General features: G+C 51.5%; 9 protein-coding genes across 9 annotated transcripts; 7 read left to right on the top strand and 2 right to left on the bottom strand.

The window, feature by feature from the left end:
- Positions 1-706: 706 nt before the first annotated feature.
- Positions 707-1,314, top strand: M436DRAFT_46131 (Ctr copper transporter; the record flags this gene model as incomplete). The annotated part of the gene is made up of 2 exons (XM_013571987.1): positions 707-1,149; positions 1,200-1,314. 2 exons carry the CDS (start codon positions 707-709, stop codon positions 1,312-1,314), a joined length of 558 nt encoding a protein of 185 aa, XP_013427441.1.
- A 759-nt stretch (positions 1,315-2,073) lies between these two features.
- On the top strand, positions 2,074-2,782 carry M436DRAFT_12341 (uncharacterized protein; the record flags this gene model as incomplete). Its single annotated transcript, XM_013571894.1, has 2 exons — positions 2,074-2,463; positions 2,519-2,782. Coding segments are annotated over 2 exons (654 nt in total), but the record flags the coding sequence as incomplete, so codon positions are not given.
- Positions 2,783-3,187: 405 nt separating this feature from the next.
- M436DRAFT_45809 (exoribonuclease family protein) lies at positions 3,188-4,186 on the bottom strand (the record flags this gene model as incomplete). The annotated part of the gene is made up of 1 exon (XM_013571927.1): positions 3,188-4,186. One exon carries the CDS (start codon positions 4,184-4,186, stop codon positions 3,188-3,190), a length of 999 nt encoding a protein of 332 aa, XP_013427381.1.
- A 253-nt stretch (positions 4,187-4,439) lies between these two features.
- On the top strand, positions 4,440-5,287 carry M436DRAFT_72879 (NAD(P)-binding protein; the record flags this gene model as incomplete). Its single annotated transcript, XM_013572272.1, has 2 exons — positions 4,440-4,635; positions 4,695-5,287. The coding sequence occupies 2 exons, from the start codon at positions 4,440-4,442 to the stop codon at positions 5,285-5,287; spliced, it is 789 nt and encodes a 262-aa protein (XP_013427726.1).
- Positions 5,288-5,426: 139 nt separating this feature from the next.
- M436DRAFT_81967 (uncharacterized protein) lies at positions 5,427-5,776 on the bottom strand (the record flags this gene model as incomplete). Its single annotated transcript, XM_013572361.1, has 3 exons — positions 5,427-5,507; positions 5,562-5,686; positions 5,740-5,776. 3 exons carry the CDS (start codon positions 5,774-5,776, stop codon positions 5,427-5,429), a joined length of 243 nt encoding a protein of 80 aa, XP_013427815.1.
- A 1,179-nt stretch (positions 5,777-6,955) lies between these two features.
- Positions 6,956-9,884, top strand: M436DRAFT_46456 (TRP-domain-containing protein; the record flags this gene model as incomplete). Its single annotated transcript, XM_013572057.1, has 5 exons — positions 6,956-7,127; positions 7,179-7,254; positions 7,307-7,893; positions 7,987-9,173; positions 9,297-9,884. Coding segments are annotated over 5 exons (2,610 nt in total), but the record flags the coding sequence as incomplete, so codon positions are not given.
- A 1,641-nt stretch (positions 9,885-11,525) lies between these two features.
- Positions 11,526-12,374, top strand: M436DRAFT_46665 (uncharacterized protein; the record flags this gene model as incomplete). The annotated part of the gene is made up of 3 exons (XM_013572098.1): positions 11,526-11,735; positions 11,791-12,081; positions 12,135-12,374. 3 exons carry the CDS (start codon positions 11,526-11,528, stop codon positions 12,372-12,374), a joined length of 741 nt encoding a protein of 246 aa, XP_013427552.1.
- A 346-nt stretch (positions 12,375-12,720) lies between these two features.
- M436DRAFT_81964 (AGC/NDR protein kinase) lies at positions 12,721-14,753 on the top strand (the record flags this gene model as incomplete). Its single annotated transcript, XM_013572360.1, has 3 exons — positions 12,721-13,237; positions 13,284-14,607; positions 14,660-14,753. The coding sequence occupies 3 exons, from the start codon at positions 12,721-12,723 to the stop codon at positions 14,751-14,753; spliced, it is 1,935 nt and encodes a 644-aa protein (XP_013427814.1).
- Positions 14,754-15,469: 716 nt separating this feature from the next.
- Positions 15,470-16,982, top strand: M436DRAFT_46454 (phosphoglycerate mutase-like protein; the record flags this gene model as incomplete). The annotated part of the gene is made up of 3 exons (XM_013572056.1): positions 15,470-15,640; positions 15,697-15,742; positions 15,796-16,982. The coding sequence occupies 3 exons, from the start codon at positions 15,470-15,472 to the stop codon at positions 16,980-16,982; spliced, it is 1,404 nt and encodes a 467-aa protein (XP_013427510.1).
- Between the last annotated feature and the right edge of the window lie 385 nt (positions 16,983-17,367).

The following is a 17,367-nucleotide window of genomic DNA, read 5'->3' as shown; positions in this document are numbered from 1 at the left end:
CGTGAGTCCCAGGATCGGAAACAGATCAGAATGGCGAGATGGCGTGTGTAAGTTGACGGCAAGCGTGGGAAAAGCAGCGCAAGACATGGTAAGAACGGGATCAAGGCATGTCGGACAAGATGGCAGCAACGCGGCGTAAACGACCTCAAGTGGTGGAGTCTGAAGTTCATTGTATCGGCAGCGTGGCAGATCGCGGGAGGGGCTGTTTTGAACTCCGAAGCCGCTACCCGTTCACGGTTTAGCTCTTGCCATTTGCGCTCGAAACATGCTCAAACTCACGCCCTCGAACAAACCCACGGCCTCTAGACCTGTCATCAATATGCCGGACACGCTTCTATCCACGTAGCCCAACATGTCTGCCAACATCATCTATTTGCGATTGCCTTTCCGCAACTAACCTTGTCCCAATTGACACTACCTGATCCCTCCCATTTGCCATTTGCTTGCGCCTTGCCCTGACTGCATTCTCGGGAACTGCGCATACACCCCACCTGTCCATCGGGGTTTGATCTTCTTGTATCCGCGAGAACTGCTCTTTGAAATTCATTCACTCGTTCGCTGAAACGCTCTCGCTGTGCCGCCAATTCTCCTCTTGCATCCGAGCAACCTTTCACCAGCCAATATGGATATGTCACACATGTCGTCGTCCTCCATGGACATGGCAGCATCGAGCGCTACCTCTACAGCAATGTCTGACATGTCTTCAATGTCGAGTATGGGTTCCATGTCCATGGTCTTTACTACCGCCCACAACACTCCTCTCTACTCAGGGGCTTGGACCCCCACCTCCACTGGCGCGTATGCTGGCACTTGCATCTTCCTCATCGTCTTGGCCATACTGTCCCGCTTACTGCAAGCCTGGAGACATACGCTTGAGCAAAAGTTTCATGATAGGGCGATGAAGCGTCGCTACGTTGTCGTCAGAGGCGAGCAAGAAGGCGAGCAAGATGGCGACCAATTGTCTGGCGAGTCAGAGGCGGCCAAGGAGAAGTTGGAACAACAAGCTATCTTGACGTCCCGTGGCCTCGACGAGAAAGTCCGCATCATTACAGCACATTCAAGAAGCAAAGAAACCACTCCATGGCGAATCAGTACCGACGTGCCGAGAGCTTGCGTCTACACCCTCCAGGCTGGACTTGGTTACCTGCTGTGAGTTGTTCATTCTATTCTCCTTTGGTGACACAACTGACTTTTTATAGCATGTTAGCAGTCATGACCTTGAACGTCGGATACTTCTTGTCTGTCCTCGCGGGTCTCTTTGTGGGTGAATTGGCTATTGGAAGATACGCCTCTCCGGTCGAGGATCATCACTAGCAATGTTTGCTCATGATGATGATTGTCCAAAAGTTATATACAACCATTCGTACAGTTCCACTCATGTGTATACGACTGAATTTCACGCTCCCACATCGCCTCAGCATTGTGTCCCACGTGTATAAGCATAATTTCGATTGCTTGAGTATGTGATAGTGGACTACTGTAACAAGCATGGCTCGCGGGCATACAGCACACGCTATGCGTGTCAAGAGCTCGGCAGGATCATGTATATTGTCGAGACCAGATCTCGTACATCTTACCTTAAACGTCAATAGTCTACCCACGAACTACGGACTTGAGTTTGTTTCTCACGAGCTGACAGGGCAAGATGGCAGGCGAAATGTATGATTATATGTGAGATCAGGGTTGTACTAACCGTAAGCATGCCGTTTGGCCATCCGTGCATCCAAATCCCACGACGCCTCGAAAGGCTAGACCGATTTAACTTGCTCAAACCTGCGCGCCCGCCCACGATGGTATCTCGCGAGCGGAATGCGTTTCGGGAGCACGGCAAAAGGTGAATAGGAGGTCGTTCGAGCTAGGTCGGCGTCTACGAGTGATAAAACCGCTGGCCAGGTAAGAAAGGGCGAGGACCTATAAACTCGGGCTTGTGTGACCTGTCTCCCTGCCAAACAAACTTACTTGCCAAATCACTTTCTTTCCTTGTGCCATCTTCATTCATCTTTCCCGTACGCATCTCGCAAGCTTCTACGCATTACACAATCTCCAGCGTTCAAGATGAAGGTCCAATTGCTCCTCGGCGCCCTGCTGCCCCTCGTCTCTGCCCACTTCAAGCTCGTCTACCCTGCTGCACGCGGTTTCGATGAGGACATCTTGGGCACATTCCCCTGCGGCGGTCAAAACACCGTCAGCTCGAACCGCACCGAGTTCCCCATCAGCGGTGCACCCATCCAACTTCTGATGGGTCACACTGCTGCCAAGGTCCAGGTGCTCATGGCTCTTGGAAACGACCCCGGCAGTAACTTCAACATCACTCTGTTGCCCACCGTCCAGGAACAGGGGCCCCAGAACTTCTGTATCGGTGCTGGTGCTCTGCAGTTTCCTGCTGGTTTGAACATTACTGCTGGCATGAATGCTACCATCCAGGTTGTTACCAATGGTGACCCCAGCGGCGGTCTCTACAACGTGGGTTATCCTTTCTGTATCTGGATGAGAGATTTATTGCTGACCAAACTTTCAGTGCGCCGACATCACATTCACCTCTACCGAGCTGTCGTCTTCCGAATACAGCTCGCACTGCCAGAACAGCACTGGTGTCACCGTGCAGGCTCTGACCAACGCAGGCAACGCAAACCAGTCTACCTCGGATGCCTCCACCAGCGCCGCAGCTTCGGGCTCTACTTCTGCTGCTGCTTCTGCTGCCACCGGTTCCAAGACTTCTACCGGTGCTGCTGCTCAGGCCACCTTTGCTGGCTTCGCTCTCGGTGCCATGGGTGTGTTGGCCGGTATGGCCGCTCTGTAAAATGGGAGAGATGGGAGATATGCATAAAATTGGCGTTGTCTCGTGTCGAGACGTTGAAAGTCGGGCGTACTGCTCGCTCTGATGTTGCTCTTTCTGCGCTACTATGATACCTACACGTTTCGGAATGAACCCTCATGACTTGATCAACTCTTCTATCCCTGTGACCTCTCTTGTCAATATGCTCGTACAGAACATCTTCGCCGTTCTCGGTGGTGAGCTCGTTCCTTGCTCTGTAGATCTCCAATGTCCGGTGCGGTCAGGCTCAATATCCTCAGTGCATTGAAGCATAACTCCCCGGGGCCTGGCGACTTATAGGTATCAGGCATTTCATACAGCTCAAGCTGTGTCGGCATGTTGTGTTGTGTGTTTTGCGAAGATCTAGCAAGCTCATCTCTGTTGCTGAGTCAAGGCTTGCTTCCAGTCGCCCAATCTGCTCTGAGTGTGAGCAACGAGCTCTCTCATGGCCTCTCTGTCCACGAAACCACCACCTCTCTTTTCAATCCTCAAAATAGACTTTTCCGTAGCCACGATCGTGATACTCTCATTGCACAGCTCTTCCTCGAAACCATCAGGGTCAGCCAGAACCCAGTTCTTCGAATCCTCGGGCTTCTTCTGGGGTGCGGCAGTCGTGAAGACGGCGAATGTCAAGGATGCGGGGATGTTGCCAATGGTGAGTGATTTGGCCTCAGAGAGTCGGTCGGAGCAGAGTACGGTTTCGCGGTCGGCGTCCCACCAGGCCTTGGGCAGTTTTGTGTCTGACAGGGCAGCCAAGATGGCGCCCCAAGCGGCGTCGAATGGGTTTCCGTCCAGACTGATGACTAGCAGATCGATGTAGAGAACCCAGTATGCCTTTGTCTGCAACTGGGGCGGAACATCCGGTAAGTCGTCCTCGGTCTCTGGGGGTTGGTATTTGACCTTGAGATCTTCGACATGCACCAATTTTGACAAATGTAGCAGCGAGAGCAGTCTTTGTGTCAGAGATTGCGCCAGCGTGCCAGGAGCGTTTCCTGGAAGAAAGCCTGGTGAACAGCCGGTGCTGAGCTCGATGTTGGGGACCAGTAGACCCAACTCTTCGATTTCGCGTTTGCTATCTTGGGGACCGCGGTATGGGTGGGGGACGTCTGATGCGCGTAGGACTTCGGCGCGTACACCGCAAACGACGGCGCTGTCACCTAGTCTCACCACGGCACTACCATTGGCGTGTGTAAGAGAACCGGTGTTGACTGAGGGTGTACGGCATTGTTGCGGCGAACGACCGCTTGGTCGTGTTGGCGAGGCGGACGAGGATGACGGGTCGAGGTGCGCGAGGAGGTAAGGAGCAGGCGAGAGTTTGGCGAATGTCGCGGGCGGGAAAGAGAGGGCCGAGGGTAGTGTTGATGTCGCCATTGTGTGTGCTGTGTCTAGGAAACGATGGTTGGTGTTTGCGACTTTGTTCAGTTGGCACAAATTCTTGATCTTGGCAGGAAAGCTCATCGATGCTGTCACCAACGATTGACCTTCTCAGATCGAATCCCCGGATCATCACGATTCACAAGCCACAGCCATCTTGTCCAAACTTAACGGCCTTTCCAGGATCAAAGGCACTTGAAATGCGAATCTCCCGCACCATGGCTTGTTACCTTCTTCCAACCTCCTCGCCATGCAGCCTTGGGCCCTAGTCAGCCCAGCCTCCCGCGGCATTGGTCTTCACCTCGCTCGCCATCTGCTCCGGAATACGAACCTGCCAATCGTCACCACCGCGCGAAAGGACTTGGGTCAAGCCAAGGAATCAATCCTCGATGGCTTGCAGGACGTCGACGAAAGCAGGCTCAATGTCTTGAAGTTGGATGTTCTTGGTATCCTCTTTTCTTTTGGCAGCCCGTTATGCTTTTCGACGCTAATGCCAACTTGACAGACGAAACTACCATCCAAGATGCAGCTTCCGCTTGCAGTGACCTGTTTCCAAAGAAGGACAACTACCTGCATCTGTCCTATGCTATTCCCGGCATCTTGTGTCCCGAAAAGTCTCCCCAGCAGATTGATCATGATGATGCCCTTCTGACTTTCCGAACAAACACATTGGGTCCCATGATGATGCTTAAACACTTTGGTCCTTTCTTGCCGCGGAAGTCGACTCAACTTGCCCAGGATGCGTCGTTGCCCAAGACGGCTGTGTGGGCCACCATGTCTGCTCGCGTGGGCAGCATCACAGACAACCAGCTTGGAGGATGGTACTCATACCGTGCCTCCAAGGCTGCCGTCAATCAGGTCACAAAGACTTTTGACAATCACCTACGAACAGCATCTGGCGAGAAGGCTATAGCTATAAGTTTGCACCCAGGCACAGTCAAGACAAACTTCAGCAAGGAATTCTGGAGTGGTGTCAAAGAAGGAAAGCTATTTAGTCCAGAGTTCTCAGCCGAGAAGCTATATGAAGTCGTCGTAGGCAGGACTCTTGAGGATAGAGGCAAGTGCTGGGACTGGAAGGGCGAAGAGGTGCCACCTTAGACACATGTACCTTAGACACGTACCTATCACATGCACTTTTGAAGATCATCAAGGTTATAATATGGGATTTGATTCATCTCTTGATCATGCTATGGTATGCTATGGTATGGGCATGCTCGTATCGTCGTTATTGCGTCCGTTACTTGTTGAGCTCAGCAGCTCTCTTCTTGAGGTCGTCCTTGCTGGCAGGCTCGCCGAGACCCTCAGCCATGACAGGGCCCTGTTTGAGCTGGTCAGTTGAGCTCGTGGCACGGGGTGCAAGACGATGACTTACGGGGTTGGCGCTGTGGTCTTGGGCAGTAGCCTTGCCGCCGCTGGTGGCGTTGTTCTCGACATCGTGCATGGGGTGGGTGGATGCGTTCGAGTCAGAGGACTCCTTTGCGACCATGTCGGTGAGGTCTGCAGGAAAGTGTCAACAATGAAGCGGAAACGTATCGACTAGCAAGACTCACTGCCGGTGGTGTTCTCTTCCTTGTCGTGGTGAGGCATGTTGGCTATGTGGTGTGCAAGTTGTGATTAGACGTGAAAGTAGTTTGTTTCTTGGTCTTGATCGTGTGAGATGTATGTAGTAGCAGGAAGCAAGAGTTGAGCTACAAACTTGAATCGAGGTAACTGCTCGCCAACGTTCTGATGACATCAATGAGCTCTGAGAGCTGTCAGCCTCCGCAAGCGGGGTGGCTTAGATGTCCCGCAATGATCGCCCGAGGCTCGAAGAGGAAAATCATGTCGAGTCACAGACTTGCGGCCAAGGTTCGTGCCAGTGGCAGTTGCAACTTTGACAAGGCCAAAATGATTGGGTCACGGCGGGTGTTAGGTTCGCGGCTTCCTCGGGATGGCTGGCAAAGTCGTGTAGACAGATGCTCACGGCAAGACAAGAGCAGAAGCCCAGCGGCAAGCAAAACCTCGAGAGGACGTGTCAGGTCAAAGGGGAGAGTGAATCTCGCCAGCAGATCACCACGCACGGAATTCCCGGAGATCCGTGAACGATTTGGGTACAGACAGACAGGGATCAAGGCGGGCGCTACGAGCAAAGCGATCTTGACAAGCCCCGGCTTTAGCGGGTGAGCATTCCTCGACATATCACACTATTTTGCGTCCTGCTTTGTCTTTGACCAAGCTACTTGGCTGCATCATCATCTTGTTCGTCTCGCGCACATACAACTACTCTTCACCTCCCGTCTTCTCTTGCTCCGTCCGTCGCCCTTCTGGCTGCAGAAGCATCCGGAAAATGACTTGAGCCTCCACCGAGCTACTTACAGCCTCCCCGTATCGAACACGCTCTGTCTACCCATACACCAGCCACCTTCGCTTTTAAGACCGTGACCACGCTGTCCAACACGACGCTGCTGCTTCGCTGTCGTCTCTTGACGTCCGACCGTTTCTATTGTCCTCTATCTTTACTACCACTGCGGCTGAACATACGACCGTTTGATCGCTGCCCGAGACCCTTATCTCAAGCCCGCTCTCGACATTTGCGACTACCTCAACTTTCACGAATTTCGCTATGGTCGCCTCGCGGTTTTTGGCTCTGGCCATTACACTTCTAGCTGCAATACAACCAGTCATAGCTGCCAGTGACACACGCTATGTCACGACTACAAATGCCGCTGGTCAGACCGTCTACTTGGCAGGTCAGTGATAAATTACGATTTCCTTGGTCATTCGCTCATCCTGTATCCAGATGATAGAAAACCATCTCTATATACCGGACAATTCGGAGATTGCAAAGGTTCGAGTGCTGTCAATGTCACTCGCTTCGATGCTGCATACTACAAAGACAACATGACCGTGCTCTTTCATTTGGCGGGTAATACGGCCATTGCTAATGAAAGCTTGATGAGTAAATGATGACCTCCCATTTCTATACACGAACCCGGCTAATATCGGCAAGTGTATATTGGCGTCTATGCATACGGCGAAGGTCGTTTTGATTTGACTTTTGATCCTTGCAGCGCGAACATTGCGAGGTATGTTTTACTCTTTTGCTCATCAACGATATGTGTCGCTGAATAGTACAAGTCTGTGCCCGCTCAATGCGAGCATACCTATTGAAGCCAACGGTATCATCCCTGTTGCACAATCCGATGTTGCTGCCATCCCTCCTATCGCACTCGGAATCCCGGATTTTGAGGGTGAAGCCATTCTCCGTATCTTTTCAAACTCGACACAAGCCGAGATTGGCTGCTACTCGGCTGTAGTAACCAACGGTGCTACTTTCTCGCAGCCCAAACCTGTTGGAACTGTGCTTGGAGTCTTCGCCCTCATTGCTCTACTGGCTTCATTTGCGACTGCTGTCTACGGTGACAGCGTGCCTGTTATGCGCAAGCACTACGCTCACTCGCTCTCTGTCTTGGTCGTGTTTTCTGTCTTCCAGCATGTCTTCTTCACCGGAGCTCTTTCAATGAACTGGCCTAGCGTACTTGTTGCTTGGTGGAGCAATTTCGCTTGGTCAGGAGGCATGATCTACTCAAGCTCAATGCAACGTTCCATCAACAAACTCATCGGAAACAACCTCGGCAATACTTTACACGTCGGTGCTGCTGGCTCGGGAACTAATCAAGATAATGTTGGAGGTGGCTTCGACATCTCATCAATCTACAGAAGAGGTCTGGCCTTGAAGAGAGATATCGCTTGGGACATCTACCAACGCGATCACTCCATCGAACTCAGCCGTGACGTGGTCTCGCGTACTCTTGAAGACCAGTTGTTCAAGCGCGACCTTGTCAATAAGACTACAGGATTCACATGGTATGGGCAGCCCGTCCAAGCAGGTCTGCCTCTGCCCGGTAACTACTCTGGCTTTGCTGGTACTCTTGCTCAAGAGAATATCCGCATCTCCAATGCCTTCATGACTGGATTCTTGTGGCTTCTTATTCTTCTGGTAATCCTTGTCGCTAGTGTTATCGCTTTCAAGTGGGTCCTCGAAGCCTTCGTCGCCATCAAAATCATGAAAAACGAGCGGATGACTTTCTTTCGCAAACACTGGATCGGTTACACCACCTTGGTTGCTTTGCGAACTTTGTTCATCGCGTTCTTCATGATGATGTTCTTGACCATGTTTCAATTCTCATACCAAAGCTCTGGTGGAGTCAAAGCAGTCGCAGCCATCATCTTTATCTTGTTCTTTATCGGCATACCTGCATGTGTCGCTTACGCCATCTATGTCGGCTTGGCATCACAGGGTACTGTTCGTAAATCCGAACATCCCGTCGAACAAGTTGAAGCAAGGCAGCCGCCTAAGTTTCTTGCAAAGTTCGGCATCACGAAATCTATCTCGACGTACTCGTTCCGTCGTCAGTCAGCGCATCTGGAGGAAGACCATGCGTCGATACACGATGACGAAGAGTATGTCAAGAAGTTTGGATGGCTTGCCGCTCGCTTCCGTCGTACACGCTGGTGGTTCTTTGCTGTTTGGACGCTCTACGAGTTCATCCGTGCATGCTTCTACGCTGGAGCTTCGGGTCAACCGATGACCCAAGTCTTCGGCCTATTGGTCGTTGAGTTTCTGTTCTTCGCTTTCATCCTTTGGGCTAGACCCTTCGAGGGCCAGCGTCTGAATGTGCTCGTCGTGTACCTACTTGGTTTCAGCAAGGTTGCAACTGTGGCTCTATCTTCTGCATTCAATGTCGCTTTCAATCTGGAGCGCATCACAACGACCGTCATTGGCATCGTTATTATAGTCATCCAAGGCGTTCTGGTCATCGTCACCATGATAGCCATTCTTGTCGGGGCTTTCTCATCCTACATGTCCATCACCCGGAATCACGACGACTTCAGACCAAGGAGAATGGCAGGCGTCCGCGAGAAATACTTCAAGCACCTCGATCGCACTGCTACCGACGTCCCGCGGCCACCCAAGCCTGAACCAGTCGAGATCATTCCTGAAGTGCCGAAGGGACCGTACTTTTCGGTATCACAGGTTCGTCGCGTGGCCAAGATTGAAGACGAGGATCCAGACTTTGTCGCTGAGATGGCCATGCTCCACCATGAGGAGGAATCAGGACCGGAGTATACACCACGCGCATCGTATTTCGCTCTGCCAATGAGGTCGCAAACACCAGGCATGGACGGCGAGTCGTCTCAGACTCCTGTTCGCCGAGGACGGGCAGCTAGCGGAGTGAGCTACAGAAGCGCAAGTGGGAGCTATTCGAATCTTCCTCGTGGAGCTCGTCTTCATCGCCCTAGTTGGACTTCGCGAGACTTCTCAGAAACACGGGATGATTACTCCGGAACGCCCATTGACATGAGTAGGAACGTGCCAGAAGACGACACTGCGATGGCCACTCCAACAAGGTCTGAATCGCGCACTCCTAAGAGGCGATCGGTGACCATGCCGATCTCAATGCCTCCTCCAATGCCTAATCTAGACGAACTACAGATCGGTGGGGATCGCAGCTCATTGAATGTGATTGGCGACGTACCCTCACCAATTGTTAGACCACGTTCGGGGACGTTTAGCGGAAGCCGTACCAACACACCCACTCCAGGAGACAGAAACTCGGTCCATACAAGATCGACAACACTCGACATGCCAGCTCGAGATAACAGAGGACCTCTCACACCTGCTGTAGAGCGTGATGAGGAGCCCTTCAACTGAACCCAAACTTCTCTGTACCCTTTGTTTTGCATCAACTCAAACTAGCGTTACTTCCACGTCTTTCATCTAGCATTGCATACGGCGCTTGGGACTCGATTCTCAACGAGACATTCATTTTGTCGTTTCTTATATTCTTGTTTCATTTCTCAAGTCACGATGCACACGATATCTACGACGGCCGAGAACAGCAGGGCCCTATACGCAAGTCAGAGGGTACATAGAGTCATAACAGATCAATAATCTTATACCCATTCAACTTTCCTAGCCATCCGTCGAATCCGTACATATACTGTGTTTGTATTGAATTTCCGAATATGTCAAGGATACTAAGTGCGTGATTGTCTGACCGATGGAACGGATCATCTAATACGAGAGGAGTACGATCATTATTGCGAAAAGCAGGACATATGCTGACCAACATAGCTTTGCCAGTAGATAAGGCCGTATCGGATTGACATTCACTTTTGTGGAGGGGAGCTGGAGGTTTATCTATCACAGCTGTTGGTTGATAACGGTTCCGCTCACCTTGATGATCAAACCAGGAGTGCAATCGATGCATCAATTGTCGAGGACACGATGACCGCAGAGATGATACGAACACATACGTGATTGCGTCAGAGATAACATACGTCCGTTTCCGATGGCCCGATTGTTGAGACTTTCATGGGACGTTACTCTGTTTCGTGGACATCTTCAGGCAAGGCAGGGCAGAGCAGTCCCCGGTGGTTGCGCGGAGAGCCGCTGGAAAGTGGACAGTTCGGAATGAGAACCAAAGTCCGAATCGATAGCAAAGGCCGGTGGGTTGACACAAGGTTGAATCGGCAGGAGCTGAGACCAAGAGAAGGGGAAATTGAGTCTGTTGTAACAATGAGACGATATCAAAAATCTTAGTCGAGCAAATGAGTCGTAGAGGCTATGGATGAGCAGAGGTCGGGTAATTTGGTACCGCTGACCAGGCCAGATGGTCTGATGCTCAGGAGGGAGATCAGCAGATAAGAATTTATGCGGAGAGAACGGTCTATGCACGCTAGCCCGCGGGAAGCCGGAGCAGGGTTCGGTATGGAGCGCCCTTGTTGGTCATAGAGCTCGCGTGGAGCTCGCGGTGAGCTTTCTGACGCATGAGAGTAAGCAAATGTGACGTTTTGAACACGTCCATACAGTTGAGCAGAGCTTGTTTGTACTGAACAGGATGATCTTGGAAATTGCACGCAAGGTCTTCCGGTCGGCTATCTGTGTTGAGGTCACAACATTTCATGTCGGCATGGCTTTCGGAGAAACAGGGGGCTTTACTATCAAAGCCTAATTTGTGCCATGCAGATCCGAGTGTTGAGGCTTATCTGGGGCTGACAAGCTCTCTAACATGCTATTCGCAGATACAGCTTCGTCGCTGGCATGCTGCTGCTGCTGAGGCCAGCGGTGTGGAGGCAGAATGTCGCACGATTCGGCCGTTCGTGCTTGCCTTGATGCAAGAGCCCATAGTTGTACCACCCCCGGATGCCTTTTTCTCGTGTGACTTTCCCCTCCATCTCTCTTCCTCTTCCTCCAACTCGCATTCTTTGTCTACCTAGTAACTTCTTGAACACCTTTTGCGCCGAAGCCACCTATCATTCCCACAACTCACACTTCTCTACTACCGTCAACATGTCCGCACCTAGAGCTTACCAATTCATTGCTTTGAGACGCCTGGCAGGTGGCGGCAGCCGTCGCCAGCTTCACATGACTGGTCCTGCTACCTTCCCCTCGCCATTGCTCACCTCTGAGCGCCCTGCTTCGAACCTTCCACGTGACATTGCAGGTCTCAGGGCCGAGTGCAAGAGACGCAAGCTGGACTTCTCTGGCTCCATGCACGATGTAAGCTTCATCCAAACCAATGATAACATGCTTCACAGAACTGATAGAAACATAGCTCATGGGCCGTCTGTCCGCAGATGATCTGACTCACTCTCGTGCTTTTACTACTGCTGTCAATGCCACTAAGCGTCCTAGTGCTGAGCAGAAGGACGAGGTCAAGCCCGTCCGTCACTTCAACACCAGCCGTGCACTCAAGGCCGTCAATGACAGCTCTACCATTGACTTTGCCTACTTCCCTGACTTCGACCCTGACAATGTTGAGGCATCGGCTCTTCGTGTCCCCCTGCTTCATAACAACTTCAGCCCTGCACGTACTGGCGCCCACAGCCTTGAAACTGCCGACAGTGTATGTATACGTGCAATTGCTGATATGCAGAGCATGACTGACACATTTCACAGGTGGTCATGAAGGGAGAGATCAACACCATGTCACCCGACAAGGTCGTCAGCAACTTCTCCGAGGTTTCTGATAACAATGCTATGACGATTGATTTCCACGGCATGGCGGAGAAGATTGCTGCAGCAACTCAGAAAGCTGCCAAAGCACCCATCGCTGAGCAGACTAGCATTCTGAAGCAGCTGTGGAAAGGCGTTGTCGAAGACTTCCAGGGCGTCCAGGCAAAGCCCATGACGGCTTGAGGCTAAGGGCAGGGGTCGAGCTGTAGCTGTATTTACGATGATGTAGATGGATGTCGACAGAGAATGAGATTATTCTGGCTGGAGGCCTTGCATTTCACACGAGTGTTCCATATTGGTGTGACGTGCTGTGAGGAGTGTCGTCGACGATAGACAAGGCAACCTGGCAAAGTTTGATTGTAAAGTCAGAAAGTTGGCCGAGTGTTTGGCGGGCGGCTTGTCGTGTTTACTCCCCACGCGGACTTTGTTGATGCGGCAACCTTTGCATCTCCCCTCTCATTCAATCAATTAACCATCGCCAGCAATCAATCATACACAAAGCAGATCTTGGTTATTGCACAGAAACAGCATGGCGTCTCCAGACAAGAGCCTGCGTCTAAACATGCCCATGATGCCGCCGCCAATGCACTCGCGCGGCGCCAGCGATCTGGGCGAGCGACCTCTAACTCCCACTTCTCCACGACACCAGAACCACTCCGCCCAGCCTTTCATCTCGCCTGTCCAGACGCCGCAGGGCAGTCCCAGCAAGAACCGCTTGCCCCCGGGCGCCTTCGACCTGCCTGATGTCTTCTCCAATGCCATGAAACTGCTGCCCACTCTGGGCTCCCCATCCAAAACTCCCAGGAACCAGGACCACAGCCCTACCCGCAAGGGCAACAAGGAAAACACACCACCAACTCGTCCTGGCGCCCAGCAACAAGACCATGTCAGCCAGGCTGCCGCGAGCAGACAGAGTCAGTACCGCGGCCAGGAAGAACAGCCCCTGAGCAGACAACGTAGCGTCATCTCTGGCGGTTTGACCCAAGAAGAGATCGAGAAGTTGCAGAAGCCAACAGTCAAGCGCCTGGCCAACGTCACTCAACTCTGTAGGTACACCAGCTTTTGCTTTCTCCGCCCATGCTAACTGTACAGACTTCCTTGACCATTACTATGATCTCCTCAACTACGTTTCCACCCGTCAGAAGCGCACCGAGCTGTTCCACGCCCACAACCCTACCCCACCCAAGACTCCCGAGGCCGAATACCAATCGAATATGCAACAGTATCTTGGTCGCGAGCGTGCAAAGCTCCGCGCCAGACGTACCCGCCTCAACCACGGCGACTTTGCCATTCTCACTCAGGTCGGACAGGGTGGTTATGGCCAGGTCTACTTGGCGCAAAAGAAGGACACACGCGAGGTCTGCGCTCTCAAGGTCATGAGCAAGAAGCTGCTCTTCAAGCTCGACGAAGTGCGCCATGTCTTGACCGAGCGCGACATTCTCACCAGCGCAAAGAGCGATTGGTTGGTGCGCCTGTTGTATGCCTTCCAGGACGACGCCAGCATCTATCTCGCAATGGAGTACGTCCCCGGTGGTGATTTCCGTACTCTGCTCAACAACACTGGTGTTCTGCACAACCGCCATGCCCGTTTCTACATCTCCGAGATGTTCCTCTGCGTCGACGCACTACACCAACTTGGCTACATCCATCGTGATCTGAAGCCCGAGAACTTCCTGATCGATAGCACTGGTCATGTCAAGCTCACTGACTTTGGTCTGGCTGCTGGTTTCCTGGCCCCGGCAAAGATCGAGAGTATGCGCATCAAGCTCGAGGAGGTCGGCAACATGCCCCGTGACGCAATTCCTTTCGGCAGACCCATCGAGGAGCGTTCGCTCAAGGAGAGAAGAGAAGGATATCGCAGTCTGCGCGAGCGCGACGTCAACTATGCAAAGAGTATCGTTGGAAGCCCCGACTACATGGCCCCTGAAGTCTTAAAGGGCGACGAGTACGACTTCACCGTCGACTACTGGTCTCTTGGTTGTATGCTTTTCGAGGCTCTTGCTGGCTACCCACCGTTCGCCGGTGCCACAGTCGATGAGACATGGCAAAATTTGAAGCGCTGGTCGTCAGTCTTGCGCAAGCCCGAGTACGAAGACCCCAACTACTTCCTTTCTCGGCGTACATGGGATCTCATTACTCGTCTCATCTCTGGAAAGAACCAGAGACTGCGCGGTATGTCGCAGGTCAAGGCACATGCTTACTTCGCCGAGGTCCGCTGGGAAAGTCTCCGCGAGGAGCGTGCTCCCTTCGTACCAGAACTTGACAGTGAGACTGATGCCGGCTACTTTGACGACTTTGAGAGCGAGAAGGACATGGCCAAGTATAAGGAAGTCAAGGATAAGCAAAAGGCACTCGAGGAGATGGCTGAGAGGGACGAGAAAATGGGCCGCAACTTGTTTGTCGGTTTCACTTTCAAGTAAGTCATGTTTTATACGTAAGCTCGTGGTCTCACACTAACTGTACACCAGACACCGAAAGCCTGCTGTCGACGAGAACGGCGAACGCACCAGCCCTCGCAAGCCCCTTCCTCAACTTGATGAGGAGTTTGGCACCATCTTCTAGTTGCGATCTTTCTTCTTTTTCTTCTCTTATTTTTTCATTCCAGGGACATGGCGTGAGCAATGGTGGTGGGATGCGGGATCGGCGATTACGGCTAGGCATTGACTGAGGAAGCTCGACTGGTGATTGGGTTGACATGACTTTTCATGAGGACATCTCAGTGTTCGTTTCTTTGTTTTCTCTTTTCTCTTTACAAACAAACAGTCGGTTGAATCGACATTTTTTTCTCTCTACTTCGGACCGTCGTAATCTATGTGCAAAATTAGGTGATATTCCCCAACCAAACGTAATTTTGAGAATGTCAATATGTTTTTACAGACACTGTCTGACCTTTCAATCGGTGTCTTTGTTCTGCCATCAAGGTCGAGGCCCGTGCACATTCCTTGATGTGGATCCTGTCAAGCCCAGTTGTTTCGCGCGGCGGTAAAGACAATGAACATGCATCTTTCATGACCTATCACGGTTCCTGAATCAGTTTTTACGACACACGCAGCTATGGGCAGTTCTCATGTGTGATTGTTCCTCCCTGAATTTGCTATAAGGAGGTCTCCATCGCACCGCCATAATTGGACTTTCAAGGAGAAACTCAAAGACTATTCGAGTGCTCGAAGACCATGTTTCTTCCCATATTCATAGCTCTCGCTACAGCTGGAGTATACTTTAGCCTGCAGCAAGAGTATCCGTGGATGGCTCTGATGCACAATCATCTCGATGCGATCATGAACAAATGGACACATTCCGAAAACCTGGTCAACCATAACACGACACAAGAAGACTGGAACATCTTGTATCACCTTGGAGGAAACGGACCTTGGATTCCCAAGGTAGATGGTCCGTTTGGAGACGAGCTGAGTGTTCCGGAAGGCTGCAAGATAGAACAGGTGCATGTGGTAGGAACTATTCAGTAATCCTTCCATTTTTACGCCGCATACTTATTCTGTTCTAGATTGCGAGACATAACGAAAGATACCCAACCCATAACACTGGTGCTCGTGAGTTTTCATGTCACAGAAATCCTCCTGTTCAAACCCTGACAAGAATGCAGACATGGTGGCTCTTCACAATCGCCTCCGAACATTAAACTTTGACCTCCAAGGCGATCTCTCCTTCTTCAAAAACTGGACTTTCTTCATGACCGAAGACTACAAATCAGAAATCGGAGAACTGATCCCTACAGGACCATATGCCGGTACACTTGGTGCCTTCCGAGCAGGCGTCACTCTTCGAACGCGTTACCCAGATCTTCGTGCTACCGCTATCGCTAGCAACCAGACGAATTTTTGGGCTGCAGACTCTCATCGTGTGGTCGAGACTGCAAAGCACTTTGCCAGTGGCTTCTGGGGTGTAGATCGGGATAGCGACATCGCCAAGTTGCACATCATACCTGAAATCTCTGGACTAGGCGCCGACACCCTGACGACAGGTAACACTTGTAAGGCTTACCTCGAACCACACAATCCTGAAGGACGCCACAAAGGCTTGCTCAAGCTCAAGAAATGGCAAAGTGTATACATACCGCCCATCATCGACCGCCTAGAACAACAGAATCCAGGCTTGAAACTGAGCATCCAAGAAGTCTTCTCTATGCAAGGACTTTGCGGCTTTGAATTACTGGCTCGAGGTAGTAGCCCCTGGTGTGATGTCTTCACACACGACGAGTGGCGGAACTTCGAGTATGCTAGAGACTTGCTCCACTACTACCGCACCGGGCCTGGAAGCAAGTATAGCGCAGGCCGTGGCTTTCCTTTCTTGAACGCTACCACCAATCTTCTAGCTACCGGCGCCTCGAATGGGTCTCTCTTCTTCAGCTTTGTGCACGATGGAGATATTCTGCCTTTGATATCTGCACTGGATTTGTTCCCATCAGCTGAAGATCTGCCCACTGATCATATACCAAAAGACAGGATATGGAGAACTTCTTCCATTGTACCCATGGGCGGCAGGATTGAGTTTGAGCGTATGGTATGTCCGTACGTGTATTGTCACTCCAACGCGCCGCTATATCCTAATCACATCTACTGTGATCCCCCTCATCCGGAACCATATGTCCGAGTCGTGGTCAATGATGGTGTGATCCCTATACCGGACTGCGATGATGGACCGGGAAAGAGTTGTCCCTTGGAAGCCTTCAAGAGAAAAGTAATGCTGAGAGGTTGGGAAGTTGGTGATTTCAGCCGTGTGTGTGGGTTGGAAGAAGGAGCGGCTGAAAAGGTCACTTTTCTGCATCAATGAAGAGGTCATAGCAAATCAATACCTGGAAGATCCCCTTCTCACACGCTATAGGCTGCAATATTGCAGCTATAGAAATGCACAATATCTTGCAAACTTCAGGCGAGACCACGGAAACATCTTGCGAATGTTAGTTCGCAGACCTCTGTACTGAAAGCATTTACAGCTTATCAGGAATCGATCAACCGCGCAGTACATCTATTAGCATGCTGATATTCGTCATCTATGACTCCAGAAGAATGGCTTTCATATCGAGAATCCACTACAGTGGAACTTGCTCAAACGCTCTCTTTTCTCCTTTAGGTCTCACCCCGTCACGCGAAACATCCAGAAAACACGCCGACAACCACGTGGTGTAGGCGGATGAGTCAAAACGCGCCTACCTTGT

Source organism: Aureobasidium namibiae (genome assembly GCF_000721765.1).
Source record: "Aureobasidium namibiae CBS 147.97 unplaced genomic scaffold scaffold_8, whole genome shotgun sequence".
Taxonomy (NCBI): Eukaryota; Fungi; Ascomycota; class Dothideomycetes; order Dothideales; family Saccotheciaceae; genus Aureobasidium; species Aureobasidium namibiae.
The sequence above is the reverse complement of the archived record's forward strand: the minus strand, read 5'-3'. Positions and strand labels throughout refer to the sequence as shown.